At 50.9% G+C, this 18,426-nt stretch overlaps 1 protein-coding gene across 1 annotated transcript in view; it reads left to right on the top strand.

Annotated features, from left to right (window-relative positions):
* Positions 1 to 18,426, top strand: part of LOC142312165 (uncharacterized) — a 228,732-nt gene that overhangs the window by 19,188 nt on the left and 191,118 nt on the right. Inside the window, 2 exon segments of the mRNA XM_075351067.1 lie at positions 223 to 313; positions 12,367 to 12,488. Of these exon segments, the coding sequence (XP_075207182.1) occupies positions 223 to 313; positions 12,367 to 12,488 (213 nt within the window).

Below are 18,426 nucleotides of genomic sequence, written 5' to 3' on the forward strand. Positions count from 1 at the left end.
TACACTTTTTAGTGTAGTACTTTGTGTGTCCTCCGGAGGCAGAAGCTATACACCCAATGTCTGGGTCTCCCAATACGGAACTATAAGAAAAAGAATTTACGGTAAGTAAACAAAATTCTCTTTTTTATACTTGTGTAATGAGAGCGGTGGAGATGGCAGGATTAGAGCTGATCATAGATGTGACTTCTCCATCTGTGTGTGACTATTAAATATTTGTTTCAGGATGAAGATCTGACCCATATTAATACTACAGAGACATATGTGAGGGGAGATGAGTGGTGTAAAGAGGAGTTTCCTACATATGACCGCCCAGGTGAGTAGTAACCACTGAATCCAGATAAATCACAGATTCTTTTCAGTCACCGTCTGTGTCTGGTTTACCTATGGTGCAGTCCGGCCATATCACAGTCAAGCGGTCACCATTCTCTGCTTAATCAAAACTGTCCCCATTACTTTGGGCATTGGAAGTCCTTCTGTTGGAGTGAGATCTGTTGCGGCCAGAGCTTACAGCCCAGAGAACGCACCCTGCTCTCTGGAATTAGAAGATGCAGAAAAACAAACTGTCAGCAGGTTTTTGCTTCCTCAATTTAGAGCAGCATTATGTAGGCAAAGAGACCCTGAATCCAATGGGATTTTACCATGTACCAGGAAAAACCCAAGCAGGTGCCGGAAAGAACAGACAAGGTACTCAGGGGCCACAATACAATGTTAGGGCCCTGGCGCTAGGGAGAGGGGAGCGAGGTCACACCTGCACTCTGACATCTCTATACGGGTTCTTTCACCCCGTCGCCAATCACTATCCTAAGCCCTTGCTTACCCTAAACTCACCCAGGCTATTGAGCAGGCAGGCAAGAGCACTAGTTCTTGTCTCAGTAATAAAGAAACCCAATGGTAGGAAAACAAACAGGGGAAGTAGACACAGAAAGGAATAACACTTCCAAGCATCTATTATGCACCTAACACCAAAGCTGCAAATGACACGAAACAAAAGCTTCTTCCAGGTTCCTTCCAAAGTGGACCACAAAAAAAAATAAGTTTCAGATTCTATCATTGTCGTCGTATGATCAGACACATGACATTATATAGTGATAGCAAAAGAGCTGCACGTAGGACTTAAAGCTACAGCCAGCAGCCAGATAGGAAAGGGTGCTTATCCATTACAGCACTGCAAGCAAGTAGATTTCTTTATAGTATCAGTAGTGGATCTGTAAGCAATAAGGTGTTGTAACCTTCTGATTCCAAACAAGATGGAGATCTCCCCCTGGACAGTATAGTGGGACATAGTGTAGAGGACAGTGTGTTGAGGAGGCTCGGTATGGAAAGGAGAGGACATTGTGGAGGGCATGTACCATAAGAGAAACAGTGTGTGCGTCATATTTTGTGCAGTAAACACCATGAGGAGCAATTATTTATTCAGGAGCCCAGTGTATGGCAGATATTTTTATTCAGGGCCATAATGACACTTATTATTTCAGGTATTGTGTCGGGATGTAAAAAACAAAAAACAGAGTTCTGCAGAGCACAATTGTTTACAATGATGCATCAAACACGTGTGTTTTTAAAAAAATTCATCATATTTTATTACAGCAAAAAATTCATTACAATTTCATAAAGTGCTGAGCCTCACAAATATTAAAAACTTCCTACCCCATAAAACCATACACAACTAAACTGGTGCATTGTGGAACAAACATGATCAAGATTAAATGTAAGTACAATCATATAAGGGCATCTGGGTGCCGAAAGTACATAATGAAACCCAATAGTCTATCACAGTAACCCTATAAAGTGCAAGTGCATACAGACAGGTATATAGTCCACCTTGGACACTATCCTTGACCTATAACCATAATGGGGAAAAGGAGAGGCATGGATAACAGTAATCAAAAAGAGTTAAATCACTTTACATGATATAAGGCAATATATTATCCAGGCACCAATGTAAGACCTCAAGAAATGATGATGCATATACACCTAAGGCCAGGGTGAGCCAAAGGACCTTCCGTATAGGCTGGAGGGTGTTAGAGAAGGGGACCCAGATTGTCGGACCACAACGCCCAGCACCTCGACGCGCGTTTCGCCTCTCGCTTCGTCAGGAGGTGCTGGGGTAGCTGCCGGGTCACTCTTAAGTACTAGAAAGCCCACCTGAAGTTCATAACGGCGCGCCCCGCGTGGCGGAAGTCGCATCATCCACCTCCGTCGGCGCACCGTTAGGAGCCCTGCGCAAGCGCAGGAACCCTCCCTCAATTGGGCGCCGACAGAGGAGGAGAGGCAGACTCCGACACGCCTGGCGCCCTCTGACATCAGGACGGCAAGTAGCCATATTGAAAATGGGCAAAAGTAATGGCAGTGTGATCGTAAACATTGCAAAAGAGCCCAGAGGGGCGGGATATCACCAATTTACAGGACTAGATTGAAATGAGACAGAGTTCTATATTTTTTGGTAACATAGCCCATATAAGACAAGATATTCATAAATCATGAAAACAGTAAGTATAAACCGCTGACATCCAATAGATGGTCTCCTGTAGGTAATAAGGAATATTTCCAATTTATAAACAAAATGCAGGGATGCCACATTATCCGATTTCCAATATAAGCAATCAATACAGATCCATCGCATAGTAGATTTTCAATGCAAATTTCGCAAATAATTGATGAAAAGCATCTCATAATAGATTTTCACAATCCAGTCCATTTATTTGTAAGCGTTCCATCCCGTCCAATATTCAATATAGCTGTATAGCAGGCTCTGTACAAGAAGGAAAAATATAAAATGAGTGACCTAACCCTAATAAAAGATGAGAAAATTAGTGGCAGCAACATAGCAGTGCTCATAAATGCTTATAGTTCTATTTCAATTAAAATCACCGAACCAGGAAAACTACATCAATCCAAAAAGCGAAGAGGACAGGGTGGGGAGACAGACAAAGCCACATAGTAAACAATTTTCCTTCCCTTTTTCACAGGAATGGCTTGAAGGAAATAAAATCATTAAAGCCATTAGGCTTCTCTGTCTCCAATACTGTTATCCATTTGACCTCCCTTTGCGCCAAAACCCTCTTAGGGTCTCCACCCCTGGGACTCAAATAGACTCTGTCAATGCCGCGAAATGTAAGGAGAAGCCAATTACAATTATGGCTCTCCTTAAAGTGCTTCGGAATATTCTTGAGCATCTCAAACTCCTCAGGTTTTTCAATCCGAGCGGCCCTCTTGATGTCCCTGATATGCTCAAGGATCCTCACCTTCAGTTCTCGAGAGGTGAGGCCCACATAAATAAGCCCACAGGGGCATTTGGCCCAATACACCACGTACGCTGTTTTACAATTAATACTGTGGACAATTTTGAACTCCTTATTGTTAGCATAGTTGTGAAAGCTAACTGCTCTTTCCATCTGTGGGCAAGCCCCACAGTCACCACAGCAATAGGAGCCCCATCTTGGCCCCCTAGCTCTCTCCAAAAAATTGGAAAGTGGCGGTGTATAATGGCTCTTAACTATAATGTCCTTGAGCGTTCTGGATCTCCGCGGTGTAATAGATGGTCTATCTGACAAGATAGATTTCAGATCCTTGTCTGATAATAGTATAGGCCAAAACCTCCCCACCACTTGTTTCATTTCGGACCATTGAGAATGATACGAAGTGATCAATCTCACTTGGTTGTCAGGTTTTTTAACCACAGGTCTTAAAAGGTCATCCCTAGATGTCACACTGGCCCTATCGTACCCACGTTGAATTGCTCCATTGTTGTAGTGTCTATTTTTGAATCGTCTTTTTAGGGACAAGCTCAGGAGTTAAAAAGACGATTCAAAAATAGACACTACAACAATGGAGCAATTCAACGTGGGTACGATAGGGCCAGTGTGACATCTAGGGATGACCTTTTAAGACCTGTGGTTAAAAAATCTGACAACCAAGTGAGATTGATCACTTCGTATCATTCTCAATGGTCCGAAATGAAACAAGTGGTGGGGAGGTTTTGGCCTATACTATTATCAGACAAGGATCTGAAATCTATCTTGTCAAATAGACCATCTATTACACCGCGGAGATCCAGAACGCTCAAGGACATTATAGTTAAGATCCATTATACACCGCCGCCCTCCAATTTTTTGGAGAGAGCTAGGGGGCCAAGATGGGGCTCCTCTTGCTGTGGTGACTGTGGGGCTTGCCCACAGATGGAAAGAGCAGTTAGCTTTCACAACTATGCTAACAATAAGGAGTTCAAAATTGTCCACAGTATTAATTGTAAAACAGCGTACGTGGTGTATTGGGCCAAATGCCCCTGTGGGCTCATTTATGTGGGCCTCACCTGTCGAGAACTGAGGGTGAGGATCCTTGAGCACATCAGGGACATCAAGTGGGCCGCTCGGATTGAAAAACCTGAGGAGTTTGAGATGCTCAAGAATATTCCGAAGCACTTTAAGGAGAGCCATAATTGTAATTGGCGTCTCCTTAAATTTCGCGACATTGAGAGTCTATTTGAGTCCCAGGGGTGGAGACCCTAAGAGGGTTTTGGCACAAAGGGAAGTCAAATGGATAACAGTTTTGGAGACAGAGAAGCCTAATGGCTTGAATGATTTTATTTCCTTCAAGCCATTCCTGTGAAAAAGGGAAGGAAAATTGTTTACTTTGTGGCTTTGTCTGTCTCCCCACCCTGTCCTCTTCGCTTTTTGGATTGATGCAGTTTTCCTGGTTCGGTGGTTTTAATTGAAATAGAACTATAAGCATTTATGAGCACTGCTATGTTGCTGCCACTAATTTTCTCATCTTTTATTAGGGTTAGGTCACTCATTTTATATTTTTCCTTTTTGTACAGAGCCTGCTATACAGCTATATTGAATATTGGACGGGATGGAACGCTTACAAATAAATGGACTTGATTGTGAAAATCTATTATGAGATGGTTTTCATCAATTATATGCGAAATTTGCATTGAAAATCTACTATGCGATGGATCTGTATTGACTGCTTATGTTGGAAATCGGATAATGTGGCATCCCTGCATTTTGTTTATAAATTGGAAATATTCCTTATTACCTACAGGAGACCATCTATTGGATGTCAGCGGTTTATACTTATTGTTCTCATGATTTATGAATATCTTGTCTTATATGGGCTATGTTACCCAAAATATAGAACTCTGTCTCATTTCAATCTAGTCCTGTAAATTGTTGATTTCTCTGACGCCTCATTGGGGGACACAGGACCATGGGTGTTATGCTGCCTATCCATAGGAGGACACTAAGTAGATGCAAAAGCATAGCTCCTCCTCTGCAGTATACACCCCCTGGCCGGGCCAGGCAAGCTCAGTTTTAGCTTAGTGTCTGTAGGAGGCACTTTCTTTCAAGGTTTGTTATTTTTTGAGGGCGACGGTTTCCTTTTGGGACCGATCTCCCACTACCATCAACGGGCGGGAACGTGAAGCGTTGCCTACACGTACCCCCTCCCGCGACGCTGGATCCTGGGCTGGAATACGGGTTCCACAGACACCGATTTTCCAAAGCCCATTGTAGAGGCCTGTGCCCTATAGCCCAATTCCTCAGCCCCTCTCTGCAGGCTCTGAGATGAAGATGGCACTGATTCCTCAGCCCCTCTCCGCAGGCTCTGAGATGAAGATGGCACTGATTCCTCAGCCCCTCTCCGCTGGCTCTGAGATGAAGATGTCACTGATTCCTCAGCCCCTCTCTGCAGGCTCTGAGTTGAATATGACACTGACACAGCAAGCTGGCTCTGCTATTTTCACTGCCTGGAAAGCAGTGTTTTAAGGTGAGATCCCCCCTGACTGGTTTCCCAGACAAAGGGAGAAAGGGCGCTGCAGAAGGCTCCTAGGCCATTTACAGTATTTATGTGCAAGGAGCAAGGATCCTGCACACATAGTGTTAACTTTCTCTAGCTTGCTGGCTGGGGGGAAGTTCTGCTGTTTGCAGAAAGTCTTGCAGATAACTTCGGTGGCAGGGGGAGGGCCCAGGGCTCAGGGACTCACTATCTGCTCTGTTTATTTGCTCCAGCAAAAGCCGGCTGATAACCACCGGTGACAAGCTGTGTGCTGACTGTAGAGAGAGGGAGGATAACTACTATCAGAAGCTCCCTTCCCACCGTTTTTTACTACCCACAGCAGGGGGGGGCACACTGACTCATCTTCCCGCTCTTTTAGCGGTAAGCCCCGCCCCCCACGGCCGCGATAAGCCCCCCCCAGGGAAGCGTGCGAAATCTTCATAGAGCTTAAGCCTTCCTGAGGACAGGGTCATCGGCTGATTCTGGTGAGGTGCTTGCTATCAATTGTAGCTCTGCTGAGCATTGCTCCCCCTCCTAGCATACTCCTATTAGGAACATGCAGAATTCAAAAGGCACTAAGAGGGCTAAGGCTCACATAGTCTATTATTTAGCCTGCACTGCCTGCCACGCTGAGCTATCACGTAAACACACCTCTTCTCTCTGTGATCCTGTGCCCCTATAGCCCCCCAAGACCCCCCTGCCACCACTGCCGCAACTGGCAGCCCAGAGCCTAGGGCCCCCAGCCCACCGGAATGGGCACAGTTTCTGTCCCAATCCATGGAAAAACTGTCACAGAACCTGGTTCTGGCTATGCAATGTCGTCCTCCACACCCTTCTGGGTCCCTGGACGGAACGCAGCCTGAGGATACCCCTATGGAGGATTTTTCTGAGGTAATCCGGGCACATGCTTCACCGGTTGCAGGGATCAGGAAAAGGGCACTCCCTCGGGAGCACACAGGGTACGCTCTCCCACACGCTCCACGGCTTCTGAAGAGCTGGAGGAGGGAGAATGCTGTTTGTACCAGGAGGATTCCTGGGTTTCATCACCCCCAGATGATCAAACTGCAATAGACTCCCTTATAGCAGCAATCAACCAAACTCTGCATGTGGAGGATCCCCCATCCACTACCACTGACCATGCGGTCTCCTTTAAGAGGGCAAGGAAACCCCAAAAGGTTTTCGCTGATCACCCAGAGTTTCAGGATATCCTCACAAAGCAAAGCGAGAAGCTTGACAGACGCTTCGGTAACCGAAAACTCATGGAGTCTCGGTACCCTTTTGCCTCACCTGCCCCTAAGGGCTGGGTAGATCCGCCCTCGGTCGACCCCCCCGGTCTCCCGCCTTACCACAAAGACACTCCTGTCTTTACCCGATGGTTCTTCCATTAAGGACCCGACAGACAGACAGGTGGAGCACCTTGCCCGCTCTGCTTTTGAGGCTGCGGGTTCCTCCCTCTCGCCCTCCTTTGCCTCTGTGTGGGTCGCAAAGGCGATCTCGGTCTGGGCAGAATCCCTTAACACTTCGCTTGAGGAATCCCAGTTCACTCAGACCTTCACAGAGGTAACAGCTCATATTGCCGCTGCGGCGGAGTACCTCATCCAGGCCTCCATGGACGCTGCTACCTGCGCAGCGTTTGCCGCCTCAAATACCATAGCCATCCGTAGACCTCTCTGGCTCCGACAATGGCGAGCGGACTCTGCCTCTAAGAAGTCTCTCACGGGCCTTCCTTTTTTTCCAGACCGATTGTTTGGCGAACGTCTGGACAAGCTCATTTCTGACGCCACGGGAGGAAAGAGTACCTCCCTCCCCCAGCTGAAGTCCAGGACGTCCTTCACCAGACGTCCAGTCCTCGTTCCGCTCCTTTCAGAACTCATTTGGTTGGTCGACATCCCGTGCTGTCCCCGCCACCAGCCGCGGACTACGCAGGGACCGACCTTCTCAGCCCTTCCCGAAACCCACTTCGTCATGGCAGCCTAGACCGAAACAGTCCAGGACTAGGGAGACTCGGCCACAACGTTTTCCCCCCTCATGACTCCTTCGGCGCCCTGGAAGACACACTCATTGTAGGAGGTCGACTGCGGCTCTTTCAACACATCTGGGCTGCTGCCTCAGACGACAAATGGGTGCGAGACCTTGTGTCTTCCGGTTACCACATAGAATTTCGGACCCGACCCCCGAGTCGGTTCTTTCTCTCAAACCCCCCAAAGACTCGAAAACGACGCAAAGCTTTTTTCTCAGCAATCCACTCGCTCCATACAGCAGGATAAAGGAAAGAAAAAAAGAAGAGAACAACGGGGCGCCAAATCTAAGTGTAGATGTGTGTAAACACAGATTGTATGATCATACGAATTTTACACTCACCGTGCAGATTTCTTCTGTTTTCGCTAGTATGATCCGTGTAGTGGATCAACTCTCTTATTAATCCTCCAGTATGCAGCACGAATCCTCGGGAAAAACAATGAGAGTACTGAACAGGTGCTCCCACGTGGGTAATGGAGTAAAGACAAAATCCCTTTCGGCGCTTCCGGAGGATAAATGGATTATCAGTGCAAGTTTGCAAAAACTTCAAGAACAAGGGTTTATTAAGGGTTCAATAAAAAACGGACATTTACGGAAGGCTTTTGTTAGCTGAAACGCGTTGTCCGTAAATGTCCGTTTTTTATTGAACCCTTAATAAACCCTTGTTCTTGAAGTTTTTGCAAACTTGCACTGATAATCCATTTATCCTCCGGAAGCGCCGAAAGGGATTTTGTCTTTACTCCATACAGCAGGAGTGATAATACCTGTCCCAGACGACGAGAAGTTCGGGGGTTTTTATTCCAACCTCTTTGTGGTCCCCAAAAAGGATGGGTCAGTTCGACCCATCCTGGACCTCAAACACATAAACAAACATGTGCACGTACGGAGATTCAGAATGTAGTCCCTAAGGTCCATTATTGCATCCATGGTCGAAGGGGAATTCCTCGCCTCCATAGACATCAAGGACGCGTACCTGCACATACCCATCGCCCCAGATCACCAAAAGTTCCTACGCTTCGCAATTCAGGACTCACACTTTCAATTCGTAGCTCTACCCTTCGGCCTTGCCTCCGCACCAAGGGTCTTCACCAAAGTCATGGCGGCCGCCATGAGCGTCCTTCACGCCAGGGGAATAGTCGTTCTCCCTTACTTGGACGACCTCCTCATCAAGGCCCCCTCCTTCCGCGACTGCTCAACCAGCGTACAAATCACTGTCACGGTCCCCCCCTCCTTCCTATTTGGCACCCAGCGTCCCTTCGTGTGGCTCCACAGTGAGTATATATACTGTTTGTTTTGATTATGGTGGGAATCTTCCCAGTTATGTTATATGTACACGCAGAGCTATGGCACGGGGTGCTCTAGTGACATCTAGTGGACGCTCCTGATGTTTCCATAGTAAAGGTGCCTTATCATTTAGCATGTCTAGCAGCTATATATATGTGGGTTCTGTGACCTTGTTTGGGGCTTTTAAGTCCTGTATCATTCCTGTTTCACCCTTTACATGTGCACTTTTCTAAAATAAACTCTTTATATAAAAATTTTCTGGGCGTTTGGTCGTTTGTCCTCCTTTTGTTTTTCTGTTAAATATTGCGACTAGCCCTTAATAGTCCATATCTGCACAGTGGTAGTTTTTTCACATATCCACTAATCCTATGTACTATCTATGTACAGGGCAGCAGTACACTATCTACCATGTGTAGTAGGTTGTTGGTAATTAATTACAAGGCGTTCGCTCTTCAACGAGCGGTACGCTGCCTTCTACGTCCTCCGTCTCGCTCCATTCGATTCAGCATGAAAGTGCTCGGCAGGATGGTGGCGGCTATGGAAGCAGTACCCTTTGCTCAACTGCACCTCCGCCCACTGCAGCTAGCCCTTCTAGCGGCCTGGGACAAGAGCCCCTTCTCCCTGGACAGACATCTTCACCTGACGCCTTCAGTCAGGTACGCACTCCGCTGGTGGCTTCGGTCCTCATCCCTATCGAAGGGGAGATCTTTTCTCCCAGTGAACTGGCTGGTCCTGACCACGGACGCCAGCCTCCTAGGCTGGGGAGCAGTGTACCTGCACCACACTGCTCAAGGACGTTGGACGCCCCAGGAGTCTTTCCTCCCCATCAACATCCTGGAACTCCGCGCGATCTTCCTCGCGCTCAGAGCGTTCAGCCCTCTGCTAGCGGGTCGTCAGATTCGAGTCCAATCGGACAATGCGACAGCTGTAGCCTATATCAATCGGCAGGGGGGCACCCGCAGCAAAGCGGCTTATCTCGAGGCCCACAAGATCCTCAGCTGGGCCGAATTGACGGGATCAGTGATATCAGCGGTACACATACCGGGGGTAGAGAACTGGGCAGCAGACTTTCTGAGTCGCCAAGGCCTGGCTGCCGGAGAATGGTCCCTCCACCCAGATGTGTTTCTACACATCTGCACTCGCTGGGGCACACCAGATGTGGACCTAATGGCCTCAAGGTTGAATGCAAAGGTACCCGCGTTCATAGCCAGGTCACGCGACCCGCAGTCCATCGGATGCACTCTCTTGCCGCGAGCCTTTTCTGATCTTTCACCAGCACAAGGTGGTTCTGCGCCCTCTCCCGGATTTCCTTCCAAAGGTTCTTACCCCGTTTCATTTGAACGAGGACATTGTCCTGCCTTCCTTTTGTCCACACCCAGTTCATAGGGTGGAAAGGTCTCTGCATTCGTTAGACCTCATTAGAGCTCTCAGATATTACATATCCAGGACAGCCCCATTTAGGAAAACGGACTCTTTGTTCGTCATTCCTGAGGGGCCTAAGAAGCGACAGGCAGCTTCAAAGGCGACGCTGCCTCGCTGGATTCGCTCTGCGATCCAGGAAGTCTACCGCTTGCAACTCATGCCCATTCCTAGTGGGCTGCGGGCTCATTCCACGCGAGCAGTTGGCGCTTCGTGGGCCATTCGGCATCAGGCTTCAGTGGAACAGGTGTGTAAGGCTGCGACCTGGTCTAGCCTACATACATTTTCAAAGCATTACAGAGTCCATACCCAGGCTTCAGCTGAGGCAAATCTGGGTTGGAAAATTCTGCAAACGGCAGTAGAGCACCTCTCTCAGTAGGCGCTCCAGGCTGTCCGGGACTGGTTCCTAGTCCTTGGGTTGTGTTGTCTTTTTTTATGTTTCCCACCCATGGACTGCTTTAGGACGTCCCATGGTCCTGTGTCCCCCAATGAGGCATCAGAGAAAAACGGATTTTTGTGTACTCACCGTAAAATCGTTTTCTCTTAGCCATCATTGGGGGACACAGCACCCACCCTGTTGCCCTGTTGGGCCTTGGTTCTCTCAGTACCTTATTTGGTTATGACTCTTTTTTTTCTCATGTTCCTCTGTTGAGAAGTTTTTACTGTTTTTTTTTCTCCTACTGCTTGTGTACTAAAACTGAGCTTGCCTGGCCCGGCCAGGGGGTGTATACTGTAGAGGAGGAGCTATGCTTTTGCATCTACTTAGTGTCCTCCTATGGATAGGCAGCATAACACCCATGGTCCTGTGTCCCCCAATGATGGCTAAGAGAAAACGATTTTACGGTGAGTACACAAAAATCCGTTTATCCCGCCCCTCTTGGCTCTTTTGCAATGTTTACGATCACACTGCCATTAATTTTGCCCATTTTCAATATGGCTACTTTCCGTCCTGATGTCAGAGCGCGCCAGGCGTGTTGGAGTCTGCCTCTCCTTCTCTGTCGGCGCCCAATTGAGGGAGGGTTCCTGCGCTTGCGCGGGGCTCCTAACGGTGCGCCGACGGAGGTGGATGATGCGACTTCCGTCACGTGGGGCGCGCCGTTATGAACTTCAGGTGGGCTTTCTAGTACTTAAGAGTGACCCGGCAGCTACCCCAGCACCTCCTGACGAAGCGAGAGGCGAAACGCACGTCGAGGTGCTGGGCGTTGTGGTCCGACAATCTGGGTCCCCTTCTCTAACACCCTCCAGCCTATACGGAAGGTCCCTTGGCTCATCCTGGCCTTAGGTGTATATGCATCATCATTTCTGGAGGTCTTACATTGGTGCCTGGATAATATAATATTACCTTATATCATGTAAAGAGATTTAACTCTTTTTGATTGCTGTTATCCATGCCTCTCCTTTTCACCATTATGGTTATAGGTCAAGGAAAGTGTCCAAGGTGGACTATATACCTGTCTGTATGCACTTGCACTTTATAGGGTTACTGTGATAGACTATTGGGTTTCATTATGTACTTTCGGCACCCAGATGCCCTTATATGATTGTACTTACATTTAATCTTGATCATGTTTGTTCCACAATGCACCAGTTTAGTTGTGTATGGTTTTATGGGGTAGGGAGTTTTTATTATTTGTGAGGCTCAGCACTTCATGAAATTGTCATGAAATTTTTGCTGTAATAAAATATGATGAATTTTTCTAAAAGCACACGTGTTTGATGCATCATTGTAAACAATTGTGCTCTGCAGAACTCTGGTTTTTGGTTTATATATGTTAAGTATGGTGAGATCTGCTCTAATTATACTATAGTGGAATATGGATCTGTATTTCTCTTTTTGGTTTAATATTGTGTCGGGATGTGCTGCAGAAAAACAGAGAAGATGGAAGTCTGCAGAGATTGACTGTGGCCAAGAAAATTCATCATGGCATCTGGACAAGATGAAGAAAGGAAAAAGAACGACTCCGATCAGAGACAACGTCATCTATAAGGTACCTAAATGTAAATGATTATACTGACTAATCCTCATCAGTACTGTGGTTCCATTATGGTCTGATGATGACTGGTAACAATCACTCCCAGTATTTTCTTACCATTGTTAAGGTCATACCAGAAGTTGTAGGTTTATGTAAAACAAATAAATATATGTAAACTAGAAGGTGGCCCGATTCTAACGCATCGGGTATTCTAGAATTTACATATTGTGTAGTTAATGTATGATTTTTGTTATATATATAGATGTTGTATAGTTGCCAAGTGTTTGTGTAGGGAGCTGTAAATGTTCTGGGTGTTGTCTGGGTGTGGGGGGGTGTGAGAGCGGTGTTGTTTGTGTGTTGCGTTGTGTGTTGCATTGTTTGTGGAGCGCTGTGTGTCTGTAGCGTTGTGTGTGTGGTGCTGTGTGTGTTGCACGGTTTGTGTGGGTGTGTGTGTTTGTGGGGTGCGTGTGTGTGTTTTGGGGGGAGGTATGTTTTGTGCAATGTGTGTGTTGCGCGGTATGTGCATATATTTGTGTGTGCCGCGGTGTTTGTGTGTGGTGTGTGTGCGGCGTTGTCTGTGTGTGTGTGGGTGTCTGTGCAGGGCGGTGTTTGTGGTTCCCAGTGTGTGTGTGTGGTGTGTTCTGTGGTGCATGTGTGGCAGTGTGTGTGTGTTTTGGGGGGAGGTGTGCACCCCCCATCGTGGTCCACCCCCATGCTGCACCCCCCATCGTGCTCCTTCCCCCATGCTGCGCATCCCCCATGCTGCTCACCCCCATCGTGCTTCATCCCCCATGCTGCGCACCCCCCATCGTGCTCCATCCCCCATACTGCGCACCCTCATCATGCTGCGCACCCCCATCATGCTCCATCCCTCATGCTGCGCACCCCCCATCGTGTTTCATCCCCCCCCATTCTGGGCACCCCCCATCGTGGTCCACCCCCCATCGTGCTCCATCCCCCATGCTGCACTCCCCATCGTGCTCCATCCCCCATGCTGCGCACCCCCCATCGTGCTCCATCCCCCCCATTCTGGGCACCCCCCATCGTGCTCCATCCCCCATGCTGCGCACACCCCATCGTGTTTCATCCCCCCATTCTGGGCACCCCCCATCGTGGTCCACCCCCCATGCTGCACCCCCCATCGTGCTCCATCCCCCATGCTGCGCACTCCCCATCGTGCTCCATCCCCCATGCTGCGCACCCCCCATCGTGCTCCATCCCCCCATTCTGGGCACCCCCCATCGTGCTCCATCCCCCATGCTGCGCACCCCCCATCGTGTTTCATCCCCCCATTCTGGGCACCCCCCATCGTGGTCCACCCCCCATGCTGCACCCCCCATCGTGCTCCAGCCCCCATGCTGCACCCCCCATCGTGCTCCATCCCCCATGCTGCACCCCCCTTCGTGCTCCATCCCCCATGCTGCACCCCCATCGTGCTCCATCCCCCATGCTGCGCACCCCCCATCGTGCTCCATCCCCCATGCTGCGCACCCCCCATCGTGTTTCATCCCCCATTTCTGGGCACCCCCCATCGTGCTCCATCCCCCATGCTGCACCTCCCATCGTGCTCCATCCCCCATGCTGCGCACACCCCATCGTGTTTCATCCCCCCATTCTGGGCACCCCCCATCGTGGTCCACCCCCCATGCTGCACCCCCCATCGTGCTCCATCCCCCATGCTGCGAACCCCTCAGAGAGGAGTATAATAGGAGGATTATAATAGGAGTATAATGGGAGGAGTAGTCCTGGGGAAAGAGGAGTATAATGGGAGGAGTTGTCCTGGGGGGAGGTGTACAGGTGCCCAACGTGTGCGGGGGGCGTGGCCGAGCGGGCATAGTGTGAGGGGGCGTGGCCTTGCGGGCATAGTGTGAGGGGGCGTGGCCTTGCGGGCATAGTGTGAGGAGGCATGGCCTAGCGGGCATAGTGTGAGGGGGCGTGGCCTAGCGGGCATCGCATGCGGGGCGTGGCCTAGCGGGCATCGCATGCAGGGGGCGTGGCCTAGCGGGCATCACGTGCGGGGCGTGGCCTAGCGGGCATCGCGTGCGGGGCGCGTGGCCTAGTGGGCATCACGTGCGGGGGGCAAGCCTGGCCAAACAGTTAATCCATGCGGGGCCGAGCCGAGCGGCCAATCCATGTGGAGGGGCGGGGCCAGGCTCAGCCCAGCAGCCAATCCGACGGTTGTCACTGTAAGGACACTGTCACGGTGACACAATGTCACGGTGACACAATTTTGGAGCAAGACAGACAGACAGACAGAATAAGGCAATTATATATATAGACTAGAAGGTGGCCCGATTCTACGCATCGGGTATTCTAGAATTTACGTATTGTGTAGTTCATGTATGATTTTTGTTATATATAGATGTTGTACTGTGTAGTTACCAAGTGTTTGTGTAGGGGCTGTACATGTTCTGGGTGTTGTCTGGGTGTGACGGGGGGTGAGAGCGGTGTTGTATGTGTGTTGCGTGTGTTGCGTTGTTTGTGGAGCGCTGTGTGTCTGTAGCGTTGTGTGTGTGTTGCGCGGTTTGTGTGTGTGTGGTGTGTTTTGGGGGGAGGTATGTTTTGTGCAATGTGTGTGTTGTGCGGTATGTGCGTATATTTGTGTGTGCCGTGGTGTTTGTGTGTTGGGTGCTGTGTGTGCGCAGCATTGTCTGTGTGTGTGGGTGTCTGTGTAGTGCAGTTGTTTGTGGTTCCCAGTGTGTGTGTGTGTGTGTGATGTGTGGTGTGTGGTGTGTTGTGCAGTGCGCGCGCGTGTGTGTGTGTGTGTGTTTTGGGGGGAGGTGCGCACTCCAAAACGTGCTCCATCCCCCATGCAGCGCACTCTCCATCGTGCTCCATCCCCCATGCAGCGCACTCCCCATCGTGCTCCATCCCCTATGCTGCGCACCCCCCATCGTGCTCCATCTCCCATGCTGCGCACTCCCAAACGTGCTCCATCCGCCATGCTGCGCACTCCCAAACGTGCTCCATCCCCCATGCTGTGAACTCCCCATCGTGCTCCATCCCCGATGCTGCGCACCCCCCCATCATGCTCCATCCCCGATGCTGCGCACCCCCCATCGTGCTCCATCCCCCATGCTGCACCAGCATCAGCCTCTCTGCCCCCAGCATCAGCTTCTCTGCCCCCAGCATCAGCCTCTCTCCTCCCAGCATCAGCCTCTCTCATCCTAGCATGAGCCTCTCTCCTCCCAGCATCAGCCTCTCCTCTCTGTCCCCAGCATCAGCCTCTCTCCTCCCAGCCTTCCCCAGCATCAGCCTCTCTCCTCCCAGCCTCCCTCCTCCTACCCTCCCCCAGCATCAGCCTCCCTCTCCCAGCCTCCCCCAGCATCAGCCTCCCCCAGCATCAGCTTCTCTTCTCTCAGCCTACCTCTTCCAGCCTCCCTCCTCCCAGCCTCCCTCAGCATCAGCCTCCCTCTCCCAGCCTCCCCAAGCATCAGCCTCCACCAGCATCAGACTCTCTCCTTCCAGCCTCCCCCAGCATCAGCCTCCGCCAGCATCAGCCTCTTTCCTTCCAGCCTCCTCCAGCATCAGCCTCCCTCTCCCAGCCTTCCCCAGGATCAGCCTCTCTCCTCCCAGCCTCCGTCCTCCCAGCCTTCCCCAGCATCAGCTTTCCCCTCCCAGCCTCCCTCAGCATCAGCCTCCCCCAGCATCAGCCTCTCTCCTTCCAGCTTCCCTCAGCATCAGCCTCCCCTTCCCAGCCTTCCCGAGGATCAGCCTCTCTCCTCCCAGCCTCCTTCTTCCCAGCCTCCCTCAGCATCAGCCTTCCGCTCCCAGTCTCCCCCAGCATCAGCCTCCCCAAGCATCAGCCTCCACCAGCATCAGCCTCTCTCCTTCCAGCCTCCCCCAGCATCAGCCTCCCCTTCCCAGCCTTCCCCAGGTTCAGCCTCTCTCCTCCCAGCATCCTTCCTCCCAGCCTCCTTCCTCCCAGCCTCCCTCAGCATCAGCCTTCCGCTCCCAGTCTCCCCCAGCATCAGCCTCCCCAAGCATCAGCCTCCACCAGCATCAGCCTCTTTCCTTCCAGCCTCCCCCAGCATCAGCCTCACTCCTTCCAGCCTCCATCAGCATCAGCCTCCCGTTCCCAGCCTTCCCCAGGATCAGCCTCTCTCCTCCCAGCCTCCTTCCTCCCAGCCTCCCTCAGCATCAGCCTTCCCCTCCCAGTCTCCCCCAGCATCAGCCTCCCCAAGCATCAGCCTCCACCAGCATTAGCTTCTCTCCTTCCAGCCTCCCCCAGCATCAGCCTCCCCAAGCATCAGCCTCCACCAGCATCAGCCTCCCTCGTCCCAGCCTCCCCCAGCATCAGCCTCCCCCTCCCAGCCTCCCCCATCATCACCCTCTCTCCTCCCAGCCTTCCCCATGATCAGCCTCTCTGCTCCCAGCCTCCTCCAGCACGCCGTGCTCCTCTGCCGACACTCACACACCCGATCGCATCCACTCACACACACCCGATCGCATCCACTCACACACACCCGATCGCATCCACTCACACACACCCGATCGCATCCACTCACACACACCCGATCGCATCCACTCACACACACCCGATCGCATCCACTCACACACACCCGATCGCATCCACTCACACACACCCGATCGCATCCACTCACACACACAGACACTGACGATATCGCACATACGCGCTGATACTCACAACATCCGGACATACCACATGCCCCTGGCCATGTGATCCTCCGTCAGGTCCTGGAAGATCACAACAGCACAGTATCGAGGCCGAGAAGCAAGCGATATCGCCGGATGCTGTGAGTGTGTGGACGCGATGTGTGTGCGAGGTGTGTGTGAGGTGTGTGTGAGGTGTTTGTGAGAGTGAGTGCGATCTGATGTGTGTGTGTATGCGTGTGTGTGTGCTGTTATGTTTGTGCGTGTGGAAGTCCCGCCGCTGCAGGACCTTGATTTACTGGTAACTATGCAAGCATGGTTACCAGCGCAACACGTCCCCCGCTCGCACGGGAGCCAACACCAGCATACGGCGGCGGCGTACGCTGATGTGGGCTCCCGTTGGTGAGGGGGGAAAGGGGGGGGGAGTACAGTACTCACCTGGGATTCGTGGCTCCGTGACCGTGTCAGTTCAGGCAATGCGGGGGGGGGGGCGAGAGCTAACGTCTATTGCGTGAGGGGGGCGGGGCGTGGCGTGGGCGAGTTGCCAATGCCTGCAGGGTGCCGGGGCGAGAGGCCAATCTGTGGGGGGGGGCAGAGCCTGGGCGAGCGGCTGGCCAATCCGTGTGGGGGCGCAGCCGGGGCGAGAGGCCAATCCGTGTGGGGGGGCGGGGCCATGGCGAACCCAGCGGCCATTCAGCTTTGTGTCACCGTAAGGACATGTCACGGTGACACAATTTTGGAGCATGACAGACAGACAGACAGAATAAGGCAATTATATATATAGATATATAGATTGTAAATATATGTGTGTTTATGTGTGTGTGTATATATACAGTGGTACCTTGCTTAACGAGAACAATCCGTTCTGGGACTGTGCTTGGTAATCAAGGTACTCGTTCAGCAAAGCAAGATTTCCGATAGGAAATCATTGCAATGCTGACGATCCGTTCCACAACTTCTAAAATGTCCCATCCTGGTCCCCTATTCTATCATTCCACACATGCACAAACACACACAAACACATAAAAACACACACAAACTCACACAGACACACATGCACGCATGCACACACACATATTATATGCTCACCTTACCTTCCGTTCCATCGCTGGTCTGCTGGGACTTGCTGTTCTCTGGTACGGGGCCGGGCTGTGTAACGCGTTACCATAACGACGAGGCAGGAAGTTCCCGGCCAGAGCGCTGACGTCAAAGGCAGAGACGCTTGCCTCTGATTGGCCAGCGCTCTGCCTGTCATTAGCGGTGACAGGAAGTTCCTCCCTCGTCGCTAAATAAGTTGTATAGCTGAAAATATAATCTTGTCCTGTAAAAAACACGCCTC

The sequence above is a fragment of the Anomaloglossus baeobatrachus genome, chromosome 5 (genome assembly GCF_048569485.1).
Source record: "Anomaloglossus baeobatrachus isolate aAnoBae1 chromosome 5, aAnoBae1.hap1, whole genome shotgun sequence".
Lineage (NCBI taxonomy): Eukaryota > Metazoa > Chordata > Amphibia > Anura > Aromobatidae > Anomaloglossus > Anomaloglossus baeobatrachus.